Source organism: Lynx canadensis, chromosome C2 (assembly GCF_007474595.2).
Source record: "Lynx canadensis isolate LIC74 chromosome C2, mLynCan4.pri.v2, whole genome shotgun sequence".
Taxonomy (NCBI): domain Eukaryota; kingdom Metazoa; phylum Chordata; class Mammalia; order Carnivora; family Felidae; genus Lynx; species Lynx canadensis.
In genome coordinates, this window is record NC_044311.2 from 146613261 (window position 1) to 146630431 (window position 17171).

Sequence of the window (17171 nt, forward strand, 5' to 3'; positions counted from 1 at the left end):
TGTGCTCCGTTAGGCCCAGAGTGACCCCAAACCCCGCCCGGCACCAGGAGGTCCCACGTTCAGCCAAAGCCTGTGGAAGCAGGAGCCTCCCTCAGGCAAAACCAGACCCTAGCAGGTGCCGGGAACTTTGTCGCTGACCGTGAGGCATGGCCTTGTGAAGAATTAGCACCCCCACCCCTGACTCTAGCCCCACCCCTCCCTTTATCCAGAAGGGCCAAGGCACAGCAGCCCTTGAACGAAGACAAGACCCTGTCCCTTCTCCGCCCCGCCCCCCCGCCCCCCATCGACATCAGCCTGGCCTGCTTCAGAAAATGTCAGAGTCCTTGCTTCTAGAGGGGAAGAATTAAAATCTACAACAGTGCCCCGCCTCCAGAGCTCCCAGTGCATTCAGGGAGACGACATATAAACAGACAGCAGCCCCAGTGGGGTTGGGAAAGTGCTGAAACGCGGGGCCACCCGGGAGTGGAGACAGAAGCCACTTCGCAGCCTTCCCGGGGCTGGGGAAGGAAGTTAGGCGAAAATCTCAGTTGCGTTAGGTACGCGATGCCTCAGCTGAGAAAAATACTATGAATATTTAAATATATAATGAAGAAATCGATTTATACACTGCTCTTGTAACTCTAGTGTGAGACACATTTGAATTTTGGCTCTCGTACATTTGAACGTGTGAGACACATTTTGAAATTCACAGTTTCACAGCTTCAATCAGGCATTCATAAGGCGGACCGTTTTTGCTAACGGTGCCATCACTCCTCTACCTGCGTTCACCGATTTGGGGGTTCCTATGGCACAAAGCTATTAAAATCCCATATTCAATAAGGTAAATCATACTTACATCCCCAGGCAAAATCAAGAGCTGTCCGGCTCAAAAACTCTTTCATCAGTTAAATGTAAATTACCTCGGGAAATGCCAAGAGTTTTCCGGCCCCGGAAACTGTTGCCAGAGAAGGTGGACAGACATCTGTTCCTGAGCTGAGTTCATTTTGTGAAGGTCTACTAGTTAAACTCAAAGCAGCTCTCAGTTTTGGGGTTTTGCTTTGCATACCAATGCCCTTGATTGTCTTATCTTCATCTCTTTCACTTTACAACGTAAGCGATTTAGTCATACCAGAGGATTCTGACCCAAAGACTGGAGTGCGGTTTTGTATTTTGAGTGCATCTTGTAGTTTGCAAATCTATCGCCAAAACCCACAGTGGCTGAGCCTATGGGATCCATTCGGGCACGATGCAAAGGGGGTAACAAGAAATGAGAACCCACTAGAATAATGCTGCTATTGTGTCTGCCTACTTTGTTTGTGGGTTGGGGGGGGTGGGTGGGAAGGGGGAAGGGCAGTAGACGGCGGGGGGGAGGCCCGTGGACATTCACTGCACCGCGGTCCTGAAATCCACATCACGCGCACATGGCTCCACCTTATTTCAAGATGATGTTGCAGACGAAGGGGCAGAGTGAAGGGCTCCGGCGTGTCGTCCTGTTCGTCGGCCACGCGCTGGTGGCCGCCGGGCCACCCAGAGTACGATGACCTCCCGATGGGCCACGGAAAAATAATAAAAGGTGTTGGGTACCATGGGCTGCTGTGCCAGGGGCACTCGGGAGAGGTTTAGGGTGAAAACAGTGACACAGCTGTGGGTATGCGGCCGCCCAACAGCCAACGGCGGGATCAGGGATCATACGGGTGATTTTGGTGCTTTTGCCCCTGCCTTGTGGCCCAAGCAGCAGGACAGACGTGGCTGTGGTTCTCCTGGTCCGAATGTATAGAATTCAATCTATCCAGACCAACGGTAGCCCAGGACCTAGCGTGTGGGAATTCGTGCGTCGGCTGATCTCTGAATCCATGCTGGCGTGCCCCAGGGTCCTCTGGGCGGGACACGACCTGGACTCTTCCTTTCGTTTGGGGCAGCGGTTTTCAGAGCCGAGTCAAGCTTCTGTTTTGCTTCAAGCCCGTCAAGGGTGGGCTTGGGCATCATTCGCCTTCAGAGGCTGGTGAGCCAGAGCCGTCTCGGGACCCGAAGTCCCAGGGCTGTTGGCCTGAGACCCTAAGATCATCTCAGGTTGCCACCTGCCCACCGTGGAGGTGCCTGGGCTGGGTCCCGGCGCAGACGGGTGTTCCGTGGACGTTCACCAGCCGCTGCTCGCCGGCCGTCGGGTCAGTGTCTACCATTAGGCTACGTGGAAACTCACCAGCAGAGTTAACGCAGACTCTGGGGCCAGCAGGTGGGTTTTCTAGGGGCCTCATCTTGGGCACATGAACCCCTCTGGGCTGTACTTTCCTTGTTTGTGAGATGACAACAGTCCTAGTTTCTTCCCAACTCGGCTGTTGTGAGGGATCCGGGAGAAAATGCGCGTAAAGCATTTCATGTAACCACCTGGGAGACGGGAAGGTACAAAGGCTGGCTGCCGTTGCCAGGACGTCTCACGCTGAACTTTTCCAGGGAGTCCCACCGTCTCTCTCCTTGAACTTGGGCCGGAAGGGCTTTCTGCAACAGGGGGTCACGACTCCGGGGATCTGGCGGCAGGGGGAGAGCATGGTGGGGCGGTTTCTGAGGCTTTGCAAGACAATTCCACGAGGCTCAAGGCCACTGTGCTCTGAGCCTGTGGCCGTTAATTTCAAGCTGGATGGCACATTCTTTGCAGAGCGGTTGCCAAGGAACGAGGTAATCCTGTGACAGAAATACTGCCCCGGGCTTTCGGTTTGCTGGCCCGGAGGGCTTTAGGTGGTGTCAGATTTTATTACTAGCATTCCTGGTCTCCATGAAATAACCACGGGAGAACACAAGTTGCGTCAAAGGACGCATCTACGGGCCCCGATTGGCGCCGCACAGAAAACAGGCACTTCGTTTCCTTCTGATACTGATCCAAAGATGGGTTAAAAAAAAAAAAAAAAAAAAAGACACAAGATCACGTACCTTTAGGCTGGTCTGTAACCTCCCATCTGGTCAGGTGACCTGCCCATAAACTGGCTCCTCAGCAAGTCAGCCGCTTGGCCTCTTGGCCCCACCCTCGCTAGCCACGTGACCAAGGTTGGCTCCACCTTCACTAGCCACGTGACCAAGGATGACGCAGGTCACCCTTTCAGATCGCCACCGGCCTCCTCAGTGGGTGCTGTGCAGTGAATTAACCCACGTCCGCTCAGTGGACACATGGCGGGCACCAGCGACCGCCAGCCCCCCCTTTCCTTACAGATGGCTGCAAAGGGGGCCCTCTGTCCCAACAGAGGGGGCCTGGGGGTTTTGCAGGGGAGAAGGGCAGCCAGAGGGGACCGTACTTCTTACCAGCGTATTCAATATGGAAGCATAGTGTGAGGTAGTACTTTAGTAATTTCTTTTTGTTTTGCGAGAGAGAAGGAGAGAGCACGCCTATATTCGGGGGAGGGACAGAGAGAGAGGAAGAGAGAGAATCCCAAGCAGGTTCCACACTGTCGGTGCAAAGCCCAGTTCGGGGCTTGATCTCACCGGACCATGACCTGAGCCCAAAGCAAGAGTCGGATGCATAACCAACTGAGCCACCCAAGTGCCCCGATCTAGTGATTTCTATACCCCAAAGTGAGTGACCCTTTGGCTAATAACTTCAGATTATGTGAAGCAAAAGAGTAACTATCATGGCCGCATAAAGCATTTATATCCCAGTGAGTCAGTAAGCATTCCTAATGATGTAGAAAGTTCTTAAAAAGAGCTACTGTGATCATGTGACTTGCTGACGCTTTTTACAAGTCTGGCGCGGATGTAACGTGCATAAACTATACACACTGTCGAAGGCGGGAAGCTCCTCAAATAAAATCATAGGATCTTACTGCAAACTTCACATCGTGCAAGTATAAAAACTTTTCGTGGAAACAAAGTTATAACCAAAGTCTAAAAGAAAATAGATGCAGATTTGACTTTACAAACTTTGACCATCAGCCACAACACGAGTCAGTTGCAATGAGACGTGTGGTTGGCTCCAACCCACTTCAGGAAACGCTGCTTAGGGAACAGCAGGACTCCAGTAGCCAGCTTGGGGGCAGCCGCTATAAGGAAGCTGGAGATGGTGGGGAGGGGAGGGGAGGAGGCAGAAGGTTCTGGGAGACGGACGTGTGCAGAGTGCTCGAGGTCCTTCCTGCTCCTGAGAGGCTGGTCTCTGCCGAGGGCCCAAGTCCTCCCTTCCAGGTGGGGGCGGAGTCTTGGTGGATCTTGCTGCCATGTTCCCATTTATACTGGTCTGACCCGTGGGCACGGGCAGAGCGGAAGTGGCCGGGCCGCCCCCTCCCCCCAGGAAATCCTGCCCCTCCGCAGGCAGAAGGCATGCCCACCCCGCCCCTGCCTCCACAGCTCCTTCTTTGTGGCCGTGGGGCGGGGAGAGGAGCGGTGGGCACAGCGGGGCCGGGGCAGGGGCAGGGGTCGTCCCCGTCACTGCTCTTCCTCGGGACGAGCACGCGGCATTTCCTCCAATGACGGGAACAGAACTCTCCACGCCAAAAGCCAAGCAGGACAGGATTTCTAGGCCGCTCTGGCTGCTCAGGCGGTTTGGGAGATGAACTTGAGCTCCAGTGCCAGGGTCCGTGGGGGATGATGGGATGGGGTTTAAAAACCGGCCAGGATGGTGGGTGGTCAATGAGCCAGACCCCGTCGTCAGCCTCCGTGGAAGCCTAGCGCACGGGGAGCTGGAGGCCGAGCCCACCTGGGAGAACCGTCTGCTACAGGGGCTGCGTTCGTTTTCAGGAACAGCCCAGAAGTTACAGAAGAACCAGCTCGGTCTCCAGGTCAGACAAGCTTGCTCCCCGGCTTTCATCACAGTGTAGCCTTTACACCTAGACAGCGAGGCCAGTCGGGCGTCAGCCAGGAGGCAAACTTCACCTTGGGAGCCGGGCGATGCCAGGAAAGTGACCGTGTCTGGCGGGATTAAAGAAGGCCCTGGAAGGATCCAGGGCTGAGCCCAGTGGGGCGGTGAGTGTCGGGCGGCCTCTAGCGGCCACTGCCGGTCACGCTGCTCGGCGGACACCTGACTCGCAGGGAGAAAAGACACTTCTTCCATTTCTTCCAAGGCAGCAGCGGTCGTGAGAATATAAAACAGATCCAGAAGCAAAAAGTGTCTGTAATTACATTTAGTATTTAGTCAAAGACACTAAATAGTTGTTTTGAAATACAAATAACTGAGGCTGATGCTTTTGAGGATATATTTATTAAATTCTAAAACCTTAAATAATTTTTATTGGACACATTCAAACGGAAAGAAAAACTAGGACAACTAGAAATTCAACATTTTTCAGAGGGTTGTGGGCGCCCTAGTATTATTTAAATGTGTTTTTATTTTGCCTACAGGAAAGGTGAGCCGGTATTAATGACAGCATCACCAACTGGTGAACTTCATCTTGGCCTCCACTTGATGTCTTTTACCCCGTGGAAATGTCTTTTCAAAGCAGTGTTATCTGCCCATGGGGAATTTAAACAGGAGTCATCGTCATTTTCTTCCAATTTCTGGAAATAAATTATGTTTTACACAGGAAGGCATTTCAGGAAAGTGTTTTGCAACATGAACAGACTGAAGAACCCACGTCCAAACTCCCACTCCCGTCTCCCCAAAAGGATGCTCCCAGACTCTAATGCAGGTGGGATGCCTGGCAGGGTCCCGGGGGCCCTGGAGAGGCGGGAGCTCTAGAAACGCCCCTCCCTACATCCTGCAGAACTCACGGCCCCCCCGGCAGCCCCCCGTGCACTTGGGTAAGGAAGGGGGTGAATGCCCGTGGTGCCAGCTCTGAAAACCTATCAGCCCGGTACCTTGAGCTCCTCCTGTCTTCTGTGATAATACAGCATCAGCTGCTTCTGCTCCGCACTGCTGATGATCGGTTCTCGGGCTGGGGCCCCTTGTCCCCTCTGCAAAGACGAGGGCGGAGCAGACTGTGGATTACAGCACTCTTACAGGGGCCACCCAGGAAGTTACAGTGAATGTTTTATAACCGCCTTTGCCGACTGCTACACATAAACTGAGGATCCGTTCTGATCATCCCGAGAGGCTTGGTCTCCAGCAGCCCCTCAACCCTGGGCCCTCATGGTGGACAGAGACCAGAGGCCGGGCAATGCCACCGGCCGCCGCGGGTCCAGTGGAGAAGGGACGGAGATAATCATGGAGAAATGATTTAGGCAAAGCAACCTCGCACGGATACGGCTCTACGCGATCTATATCTGTAACAACTTCTGGCACATCCTCCTTGTTTACAGAGTATCAGTACTTTGAAAACTTGAAATCAGTGCTCTAGGCTGTAGTTTCCATTTTGAGAACCACTTTTAGTTACTTGTAGCCCTATTTCTAAGGTTGAAATTAGCATGGCTTATGTACACCCCCCCCCCCATTAAATCAAACTCCAGATATCGTCAAGCAATCCATACTGTCTTCCAGTTTTCGCTGTTTTACGTTAAGCCTGCACTAACGGGATTAAAGTATTTGTAACAAAGAGACTAAGTGAGATTTACTCTAATTTTTTATTGGTTGGAAAACAGTTAACAGAAAGTGGTGTCGTGTGAAAGCAAAAGTACTCACTTGCTGAATCTTGGCGATAATTTTGGTTTTCTCATTTTTGCCCACATAGTCTGAAAGCTTCTTTGTTCTTCTGAGCTCCTTGGCCGCCCACCACAGTTGGGCCTCTGATTCTTCAATAACATTCAGTCCTGCCTGGGGCCGTGGTCAGAACTGGCTTTAAGGTGCCTCCGGACACTGGCCCACGCGTGTGATCCTCCCCCAGGAGGTCCCCCCTCCACCAGTGTGGGGCAGGGTCTGGCATCTCAGCGCCACCCCACCTCCCCTCTCCCCAGGGGCGACACCACCACCCCCACCGAACCAAAGCCCTTGCTCATCTTCATGCCTTTCCTGGTAGCTCCAACTCTTGCCCTGACTTCGTCACCCTCCTGCTCTGGGAGGTGGGGAGCACCCTATCTCATGTGTACCCTCATCTACAATACAAGGTCCTTCTCGGATGGATTTTGAGGATACTGCCAGGAAAGAACACTGGAATCCAGCCGGGTTTTTACATCTACGCACAATGGGGCTGTTTGTCTGCTTCTGCACAGCCCGCCTATTTAAGATGGCTCAGAGCCACAGGCACTGTCCAATGGGATAAAGGATAAATGAGAAAAACAAAGGAAAATGGAACGTAAATGCAGGAAAATAACATGAAGCAAAAGGTGAGGCTAGAACACAAAATTCCAGGCAAAGGGACCAATGAATGCACTTTGGGTAGAAACAGGCACGAGTTAGGTTTCTGGCTTCCCAGTGGCCAAAGAGAACGGGCAGGTTTTCAGTTACTCCTGCTGGGCAGCCCCACAAACTTCCTGTCCCTCCGTGTGCCCTCAACCGCGAGCACTATCTTCGGGGTCTCCCCTAAACCCAGGGCTCTGCTCGGAAGCACAGCACGGCAGGATGGAAGGCTGCGTATGAAGCGAAAGACGACGTCCAGGAGAGGAGGCCCAACTCTGCAATGACCCACCCACCCCACAGGACGCCCGAGAGCCACATACCTGAGTCCCAGACAAGTCTTCTTTATTTTCGAATTCCATCCGGATGGGATCGTATGGCGGCAGCCCCATGGGATAGACAATCATCACTGCACCTCGCAGCTGGTCCAAGGCGTCTTTCACCATCTCCATGGTAACACAGACTCCGGCTTCCACTTGTTTCTGAAGGGACAGGGACAGGAATCATTCTGTACAATGGGACTGACCGATTCAGTAAGTACTGATCAGGTTCTTGTACCAGCCTCCCGCAGAGACGACTGCCACAGGACACAAAGGACTCCAATGGGGCTTGCTACCGAAGCCACCAACATCCTCGCGGGGCTTCTGCCGCGCCCGCCACGGCCTAGACCACCAAGCAGACTACGAGCGGGGCCGACGAGGGCAGTCAAGTGCGGAGGACGCTCAGCAGCGCAGACCGAGGGGATGGGGCCATGCCACGCCACGGTGGGGGGAAGGTGGAGCAGGGAGGTGAGTGACAGGACCAGAAGCAAAGAGCAGCAGGTAAGTGCAGCCAGTGCACCAGTGCCCAAGGGGGTTGGGGACGTTGGGGCTCGTGCTGGGGAGGCCAGGCTGAGGAATCTGCACTGAGGACAGGCGGCGACGTCTCTCCCGGGCAGGAGCCTAACCTCGTGGTGGGTGAAGAAGGCTCCCGGCTGGGGGAGAGCAGGGAAATGCCCAGGAATTTCCTGAGTGGCAGGCATGTCTGTTACTCATAACGAGCCCCTTTGGACCACACCAGAGTTTATGCTAATGAGGTGACCCATGTGGGACCTCATTTCAGGGAGAGGGAGCAGAGATTAGAGGGTTGAAACTTTCAGACCCAACCCCCATCACCATCCTGGCGGGGGGGGGGGGGGGCGGGGAGAAAAGGGAGGGGAGCTGGAGAGGAGTCCCGGGGCCCAGAATTTTATTATTCACGCCCACATACTGAAACCCCGATAAAAATCCTGGGCATCGGAGCCCGGAGGAGCTTCCGGGGTGGAGAACACACTGCTATTCGAAGGCAGGTGCCGGGAATCCCAGGAAAGCGCCCACAGGCTCTGCACCCCACACCCCAGACCTCGCCCTACATCTCTTCCACTCGGCGCCGAGTTGTGTCCTTTATAACAAAGCCGTAGTCGGAAGTACAGCGCTCGCAGTGTGTTCTGTGAACTGGTGAACCAGGCGGGGGGTTGTGGGAACCTCCAGATTTACAGCCGGGACAGAAGCGCCGTGGGTTGCCTGGCGTCTGAAGGTGTGGGCTCTTGCCGGGGACCTTGCCCTTTCACTTGCGGGGTCTGCAGCAACACTCCATAGTTAGTGTCAATCCTGAACCCAGGCCTCCGGGTCGGTATCTGCAAGGCACCAAAAGGCTACCAGGGCGCCTTCAATAAAGCGGTGGCTGTGGCAACTGAAGGCGCTGGGTTGTCGCCATCGTGGGACACACGGTACAGGACCCGAGGTAAGGCTCATGGGGGTTGGGGGGGGACAACAGCCTGTGTCATCGAGGCACCGGTGGCTCTGCCAACACCAAGTGGCAAGTCTGCGGGAAGTGCTTCTCCTTGGGTCCAGAGCACAGGGAGGAGCGAGGAATCGAACTCTCGGGTCTAGGAAACCTGAGCTTCCTCGAGGACTTTCAGGAAGAAGCCTCTAGGAACCAGGTGCAGGCGAAGGAAGGCATCAGGGGGAGGAGACAGATTGGAGTTCCCTGCGGAGGCAGACTGTGCATTTGGAGGAGGAGAAGGTAAAACACTGGGGGGAGGGGCAAGGAGAGAGAAAAGGACCCAGGAGAAAGTGCTTCGATAAACACTCAACGTGGTGAGGGGGAAGAGAAAGGGCACTCACGGAGCTGGGAGGGGACAGGAGGACAGGAGGGTCCTCGACGTGCTCAGAGGACAGTGTCAGACAGAAAAACCTCCGACCTGCGAAGCGAAGGGGTGGCCCTGAGATGACCATCTCTGTGGGGTAAGGAAACAGAGGCTGGGTCCTGAGACACCCAGGAGGTTCCGGGCCACACATGTGGCAGTACGTCTGCTCCAGGAAGCTCGCTGGGAGGGACAGGGCGGTGTGAGGATGAAGCCGCAGAGAACTGATTTCTGGAGAAGTAAAGAGGCCTGAGTGCATTAACAGCGTAGACGTAGCCCACAGAACAGGAGGCACTGAAAACATCACCCCCATCCTGGGTTTCCGGGCAAGCAACAGTGGGGGCAGCAGCAGAAATGGGGGAGAGCCTGGGGCCGCGGGGGGGGGGGGATCAGACACAGATCAGAATCTCCAGGGAGGGATGAGAAGAGGACCTTGCAGGACGGACAGAGAACTGAGGGCTCCTGCCAAGACAGCCTTGACCGCTGTGCCACGTCAGAAGGAAGGAGGCAGGCAGGGCAGGACGCAGGCCATTTGGAGCCTCAGAGCCCGGGGCCAGCCGACTGGGGCCCAGCTGGGCAAGGACGGGTTAGGGAAGCAGCGTTAGTGGGGCGGCATGGCCGGGCGGGGGTTCAGGGATGGGGAAGGGGGACGGGAGGTCCTGCACTAAAGGGGGCCATTCTGGGTGACGGTGCTCTAATCTGACCGAGTGGCGGACTAGTAAGACAGGAGGAGGAGTGACTGCAGGAGTTCTGTGGCAGGGACGCCCAGGTCCCAGAGGGGGTTGAGGGGGGCAGGGCGGATGTGTGGCCTGAGGGAGGAAGGTGGACCGTGCCCTGGGGGCCCAGATCCGAACTCTCTAAAGCTCTGTTCTCATCTGTGAAACAGAGGGGATATTCCTGCCTTGCTTGCTCGCAGGTGGCTCACGAGATTGTTTCGGGAGTCACAGATCCCCAGAAAACGTATCAGGTCTTCCCATCAGAGGCTTATGCCGAGGATGGGTGTGCAGAGCTCCCAGATACGGGGTCACGTGAGGGAAGTCTTTCTGCTCAGAAAACGCCGCCCACCGCCACCAACATTAACTCAGCGCGGGTGAGTCATTTTCTGCACAAGCTCCACGAAATGCCAAGGGCAGTGATCCCTGGCCAGGTAACACGGCAGGGTGACAGAGGAACGCCGGTGCGGCTTCAGGGCAGCAGACGCCCCAATGACCTGGTCTCCTGCTCTCAGCAGAGGGACAGCTCAGGAAAAGGGGCCACAGAGACAGTGGTCTCATTCCCGGGGAGCCACCGTCTCCCCATGATGAACCTCTGGCCACAGGACTCGAACCTTCTCCTGCTTGCCCCACAGTGCTAACTGTCCCCACCGTGGCCAGCTCTGGAGAGGGGACGGTGACGTGCACTGCATTTCTGGAGGCGGCGTGGAAAGGGCCCCGGGCGAGAAGTCAGGCCGGCCACTCGGGTGCCCTGCCACTTTGGGCAAATCACTGCAGCAAAGGACTGGAGCCCGAGAAGCCTCCCTGTAAATTCGGAGACAACCACGTAAGAAGATCCACAAGCAAAGAGACCGGAAAGGATTTCCACAGCAGACAGTGAGGGGAGTGAAGGGTGCAGAGCAGTGTCCAGGCCACGATTTTCCTCACACGCCCTGACACGTGCTAGTTTGATCAGGTGTTAACAGTTACGATCAATACTGTAAAAAAAAAAAAAGGGTTCTAGGATCAAAGGCATTTTGCAAACACTGGGCTGAACCAAAGCCTTCCTTGTCGGACTTGAGAGAGCTTTTGCTAAATTAATAGGCACTGAAGAGCAGTCATTCCTGAAGCATTTAAAGGATTAGTTAAGAGCTTGAAGAATTAAGGACATGTTGGTTTAGAAGTAATTTTGCCCATGGGGCGCCTGGGTGGCTCAGTCGGTCCTGATCAGGTCAGGTCAGGTCATGATCTCCCCATCCGTGGGTTCGGGCCCCGTGTCGGGCTCTGCGCTGACAGCTCGGAGCCTGGAGCCTGTTTCGCATTCTGTGTCTCCCTCTCTCTCTGCCCCTTCCCCACTCACGCTCTGTCTCTGAAAAATGAATAAACTTAAAAAAAAAAATGTAAAAAGAAGTAATTTTGCCCAGGGATGCCTGGGTGGCTCAGTCGGTTAAGCTTTTTTTTTGTTTTTTGTTTTTCTTTATTTATTTTTGAGACAGAGAGAGACAGAGCATGAGCAGGGGAGGGGCAGTCAGAGAGGGAGACACAGAATTTGAAGCAAGCTCCAGCACAGAGCCCGATGTGGGGCTCAAACTCATGAACCGTGAGATCATGACCTGAGCCGAAGTCAGACGCTCAACCGGGAGCCACCCAGGTGCCCCTAAAGTCAGTGAAGCTTCTAACTTCCGGCTCAGGTCATGATCTCGCAGTCCGTGAGCTTGAGCCCTGCATCAGGCCCTGTGCTGACAGCTCAGAGCCTGGAGCCTACTGCAGATTCTGTGTCTCCCTCTCTCTCTCTAAAAAATCAATAAACATTGAAAAAGAAATTAAAAAAAAAAGTGATTTTGCCCAGTGATCAGTAGGAAAAGAAAAAAAAAAAAAGTTATCCACTGAGAAGGCTGGAATGGGGGGCAGGGGGTAGCAACGCCCAGGGCCAACACATAAATAAAGCAACTGACAGACAAAACAATTATTCAAACATCCTAATATTCTTTTCCTCCAGGGTCACATTACCTGCACTGTCAGGTATGACCTCTGCTTCTCCTTCTCTGAAACAGCTTCTGCGTAAGTACTAGTGACCATTGCAAAAAAGTAATTCGTAGCGGCACGAATTCCAGCAATCAAATATCCACGGAGCTCTTACAGGGTCACGATGTTTACGTTTCACTTTCTCAAGTTCTCCCCACATCACGTACCCATCAGCTCGTGGTTGTGCCACATGCACTACACAGTGTCCCACAAGTCCATGTCGTACTCGCGCAGGCCAGGCACCCTTTCTGCCTGACCCGGGAGACCGGGAGGATTCAGGACAGCTGTCACCAATATGAAAAGGAAAAGCGACCACCCACACCCAAACAGGCTGGTCCTTGCCTTGCCCCGGGAAAGCTAGAAAAAGAACAGGCTGGGCCGAAGATAACTCCACTCTGGAGTAAGTGGAGTGTGTATTTCAAATGACAGGCCTTAGGGCTTCATTTAAAAAAGCTAACCTTCGATATGATTGCTCTGGCCTCTTCTATAGTCTTCTTTAACACTTCCTTCATCTTTTCATTTGGAGCTGTGGAAATAGAACCGGGAAGAGGGAGAGAAACAGCTATCTTTAAAGGTCTTCTTGGGGAGGGGAGAGGGAAAAACGAACAAAACCAAAACAAACAAACCCCCAAAAACCCTTAGATGTCCTAATCCCTCCTGGCCAAGTCAGGGAGCAAGGACCTGAGAGGAGGACACTCGTGGAATTCAGGTGAGGGACACAGGGAAGCTGGCTGCGAGAAGCTGGGAAGGCTCTCAAAGCTTTGCTTTATTTATTTATTTTTTTTAAGTTTCTTTATTTTTGAGTGAGAGAGAGAAAGATTGTGCGCAAGCGACGGAGAGGCAGAGAGAGAGGGAGACAGGATCGGAAGCGGGCTCTGCGCTGTTAGCAGAGGGGCTAACGTGGGGCTGGAACTCACGACCCGTAAGATCATGACCTGAGCCGAAGTCGGAGGCTAAACTGATTGAGCCACCCAGAAGCCCCACAGAGCTTCAACTTCTTAATAAATAAAAGTATGAATTAAGACACTGAAAACGCTAGAAACATAAAGTTGTGTTAGAATAGAAATGGTTAATTTAAGATAATATTGGTTTAAAGGTGAATAATGAACCATTAACTGGTTCTCAGGACATACTATTATTTTTTTTCAGTGATGCAATTCCTTCTAAAAAGCACAAATATCTTGGGACGTCTGGGTGGCTCAGTCGGTTAAGCGTCTGACTCTTGATTTCGGCTCAGGTCATGATCCCAGGGTCGTGGGATCGAGCCCCAAATCAAGGCTCTGTGCTGACAGCACGGATCCTGCTCGGGATTCTCTCTCTCCTTCTCTCTGCTCCTCCCCCTGCCTAACGCTTTCTCTCTCAAAGTAAACAAACATTAAAAAAAAAAAAAAAAAAAAAAAAAAGCAAAAACATCTCTCCAAATTGACAATGAGTTTACATTATGAAAAGCTGTGGAAGGCAGCCAACCATTTTCCAGGCTAAAACCCACCCGAAATAACACTAAAAATTCCTATCATCTTCACTATTTTTTTTACAAAAATATTTTTTGAGCCTGTCAAGTCCTTGTAGGGACACTTTTGTATTTCTTTTGCTCCTCACGGTGTTCTAGCACAGTAGATACGTAGGTGCTTAGGTGTTTGTTAAACGATCAATTACGGTCTTTTAAACGGGGCCTTTTAATCAGGTTAAAAGGGATAAGCCATCAAAATGGACTCCCGTCTTTTTTCCTTGAAATTCCACACGATCAACCAAACACTAAAGGGGGAATGATTTCAGAATGCTGACATGGACTAAGACGTTTTACACCACAGAGGGCCGTGCCCTCGATTCAAGGGGAGACGATGTGCCGACACTCATCGCCTCTGTTCACACAGAATCTCTAGCCAAACCCTAGTAGCTGCAAACCGTAACAGAACAGAACCCTCAATACATTGTCAATGATTGCCCCCCAAAACTATTCGGTCGAACCATATTCAATTTTCACCATTTGTTACCTACAAAACTGGCAGCTTCAGGTGGTTCATCTGATGTAAAAGCTCGCAGCACCTTAGTAAAGAAAGAGCAAGAAGACAGATGCTTCCTCGACCTACCCGATTCATTCTGGATTTGCACGGTACCACGGGAGTCGGTTACACGGTGCACCATTTCATATGTTTGTACAGAAAACTGAGGTCTGTGTTTTTTGTTTTTTTTTTAATTTTTTTTTTTTAAATGTCTATTTTATTAGAGAGAGAGAGACAGAGCATGAGCAGGGGCGGGCAGAGAGAGAGGGAGACACAGAATCTGAAGAAGGCTCCAGGCTCTGAGCTGTCAGCACAAAGCCGACGCGGGGCTCGAACCCATGAACCATGAGATCATGACCTGAGCCGAAGTTGGACGCTTAACCAACTGAGCCACCCAGGTGCCCCCCGAGGTCCGTGTTTTCACGTGAAATTGCCACCTGCATACTTCCTGCTATGCTCGCGCGTGCACACAGAAGACACAGGCTGGATTACCTTGCCCATTCCTTCGGCCGATGTCATCCTTTTTAAATACCGAGCCCCCACTGGGTACACACTTTTCACCCCATTCATCCCTTAATTTCAATTCTTCAATCTGGTCATCAGTCAGTCCTTGCATATTAGGAGGGAGAAATATGCCATGTTCTGCCAATTCTTCCATTTCTTAAAAATAAGAGAAAGTTACACAATATGCATCACAATTATCATCACAACACCTTACACCTCAGTGAAATGTAGGCTCCCTGGGGGTCAGGGGTCTTGCCCAGCAGCTCCCTATTTTATTTAGCAAATGCTTAGATACCACTTGGTTTGGGCCAGGCCTGTCCTTGGCCTTTGACACACGGTCGCCCATTTGTCCTAGGTCAGCAGCGGCACCAAGTTTAGGAGCTCACCGTGGTCGCGGGCAGCAGGGGCTGCAGGCTCTGTGTGCGAATCTTCTGCTGGGCTGTACCTTCTGGGACTCAGGGGGCCCAAGTTAAAATTCACTGACGGTCTGAATACATATCCACCAAGGGCGTTACAATTTCCGAGCGTGTTCACGTAGATTATTGCATTTCGCCTTGTGAGGCAGGCAAGAGAATCCTCCACATCCTGGTCTTCCCTCATTTACAGCCCTGTCACCTGAGGCTTGCAACTTTAGAGACATACTTTCTAAATAATTTGTGTAAATCTGGTCAGTGGAGAGGATTTCAGGCAATTCACACCCTTCCAAAGCGGCAGAGATGGGACTAGACTTTGGTGTTCTGGTATCATGTTCACTATGCAAAAGCGTGGCTTTGTATTTTTCCAATCCCATATATATTCATCCCAAAACTAACCCACACTTTAACCTTGCAAAATCGCTTGCCCTTCCTTTCTCCCTCCCTCCCTCCCTCCGAGTTTCCATAGCACTGTAGGAAGACACCAGATGGCTTGTAATAATACAACACTACAAAACAAATGGTGTAACTTAATGGGGTCTTTATTGTCTCTCTCCTTACCAGACACTAAGCATCTGGGGGCCAGGGGCTGGTCTCCTTCACCCTGGTCTCTGGCAGGCAGAGCCCTGGGGCCTGCCTGAATCACAGTGGACAATGGGAGCTACAGAATAAATGAGTGAGCCACTAGCACGACTCGTAATATTTAGCAGCACATTTTCAATTGATAATTTTATAGAAAAAGAAGTTGGAGTCACTTTTCTCCCCAAATGTTTTAAATAAAAAAGGAAAACATTTAATACTGAGCTGGTTTTGGAATCAGTAAATTTTCTAAGAAACTATATGTATCCGCCATAAAGGCAGAAACCAGGGGCGCCTGGGTGGCGCAGTCGGTTAAGCGTCCGACTTCAGCCAGGTCACGATCTCGCGGTCCGTGAGTTCGAGCCCCGCGTCAGGCTCTGGGCTGATGGCTCAGAGCCTGGAGCCTGTTTCCGATTCTGTGTCTCCCTCTCTCTCTGCCCCTCCCCCGTTCATGCTCTGTCTCTCTCTGTCCCAAAAATAAATAAACGTTGAAAAAAAAAAAAAAAAAAAAAAGAAACCATAACCCTTAAGGAGTTCTCCATGGCACAAAAATCACGTATTACAGAAACACTAGACCACATCTGGAGTATCACCATGGGAGCACAAATAGGGAGCACCTCGCTCGAGGCGGAAAGTCGCCAGACAGCGCTGCTCCAGAGCGTTCGAGAGGAGTGACCAAACGTTGTAATATGAGAAACAGGCTTGTGTTTCCTGGAGAACGGCAAGGGACGCCAAGGTTGCTCTTCCCACCCTCGGGAGGTGGGGGCGTCCCAAAGTCAAGTGCTCCCCCACCGGGAGGCGCTCCATTCCAGGCGTCTCAACAGAGTGATTTCCTTCCACTACACCTGCTCTCGGACCGGGTGTTTCGGCTCCCCCGGGTTAGCCCGTCTCCCCGGCTACTTCACACCCTGCCCCGCGGCGCTTCGGCGCGCACTTGGCCTTGTCCGTACGCGGGGTGCCGGCGTGACTCCGCTCTCCGCGGGACGCCGACGGACTGTCCCCTCTCGAGCCCGCCGGCCGCACGTCTTTGCAAATCTTTGCAAACCTGACCCTCTCCGCCCAGCCGGCCCGAGAAAGTCTTGCGGCTCCCGCCCCACTTCCCCATCCCGGATGGCCCGTTTCTCCCCGCCCCGGCGCGGGCTCCACGGTCCAGGCCGCAGACTCGCCGCGCCGCTGGGCCGCACCTGAGCAGACGCGCTGCACCTTGAGCCGCGCGTTGTAGACCCGGGTCACCTGCACCGTGAGCTCCTCCAGCTCCGTGCTCCCCGGCGCCTGCAGCAGGAACTGGCTCTCGTCGCCCCGCTTCACGTGCAGCAGAACCATGGCGGCCCCGGAGACCCCGCCGAGGCGGCGAGGAGGCCCGGGATGCGCGGCCCGCCGTAACCCGAGGCCGAGGAGCGACCGCCGCCTAACCGCTGCTTGGAATCCGGAACTCGGGGCTCGCGCGCCCGCGGGGTCGGAGGGGGAAGGCCCTCACTCCCGGAAGTGCCTGTTGCCAGGAGCAACAAGGAAACACTGGGGCCGCCAGCGCCAGTCAGAAGCCGAGGGTGGAGAAGCCGCAGCGCGCGGGGGCGGGGCCGAAGCTCCCGGAAGCAGGTGCTGCCGGGCAACGATCCACTCGGTCCGAGA

General features: G+C 53.2%; 1 protein-coding gene across 2 annotated transcripts; it reads right to left on the bottom strand.

Annotated features, from left to right (window-relative positions):
* Nucleotides 1-5139: 5139 nt before the first annotated feature.
* On the bottom strand, nt 5140-16957 carry CFAP298 (cilia and flagella associated protein 298). 2 transcript variants are annotated; one of them, XM_030329787.1, is made up of 7 exons: nt 16727-16957; nt 14539-14706; nt 12502-12569; nt 7486-7644; nt 6512-6643; nt 5752-5847; nt 5140-5451 (listed from the first exon to the last, which is right to left on the bottom strand). In XM_030329787.1, the coding sequence occupies exons 1-7, from the start codon at nt 16863-16865 to the stop codon at nt 5341-5343; spliced, it is 873 nt and encodes a 290-aa protein (XP_030185647.1). In that variant the 5' UTR covers nt 16866-16957; the 3' UTR covers nt 5140-5340. The 2 variants fall into 2 exon arrangements, with proteins under 2 accessions (XP_030185647.1, XP_030185649.1); XM_030329789.1 differs by lacking the exons at nt 12502-12569; nt 16727-16957 and having other exon boundaries at nt 14539-14616.
* Nucleotides 16958-17171: the final 214 nt, after the last annotated feature.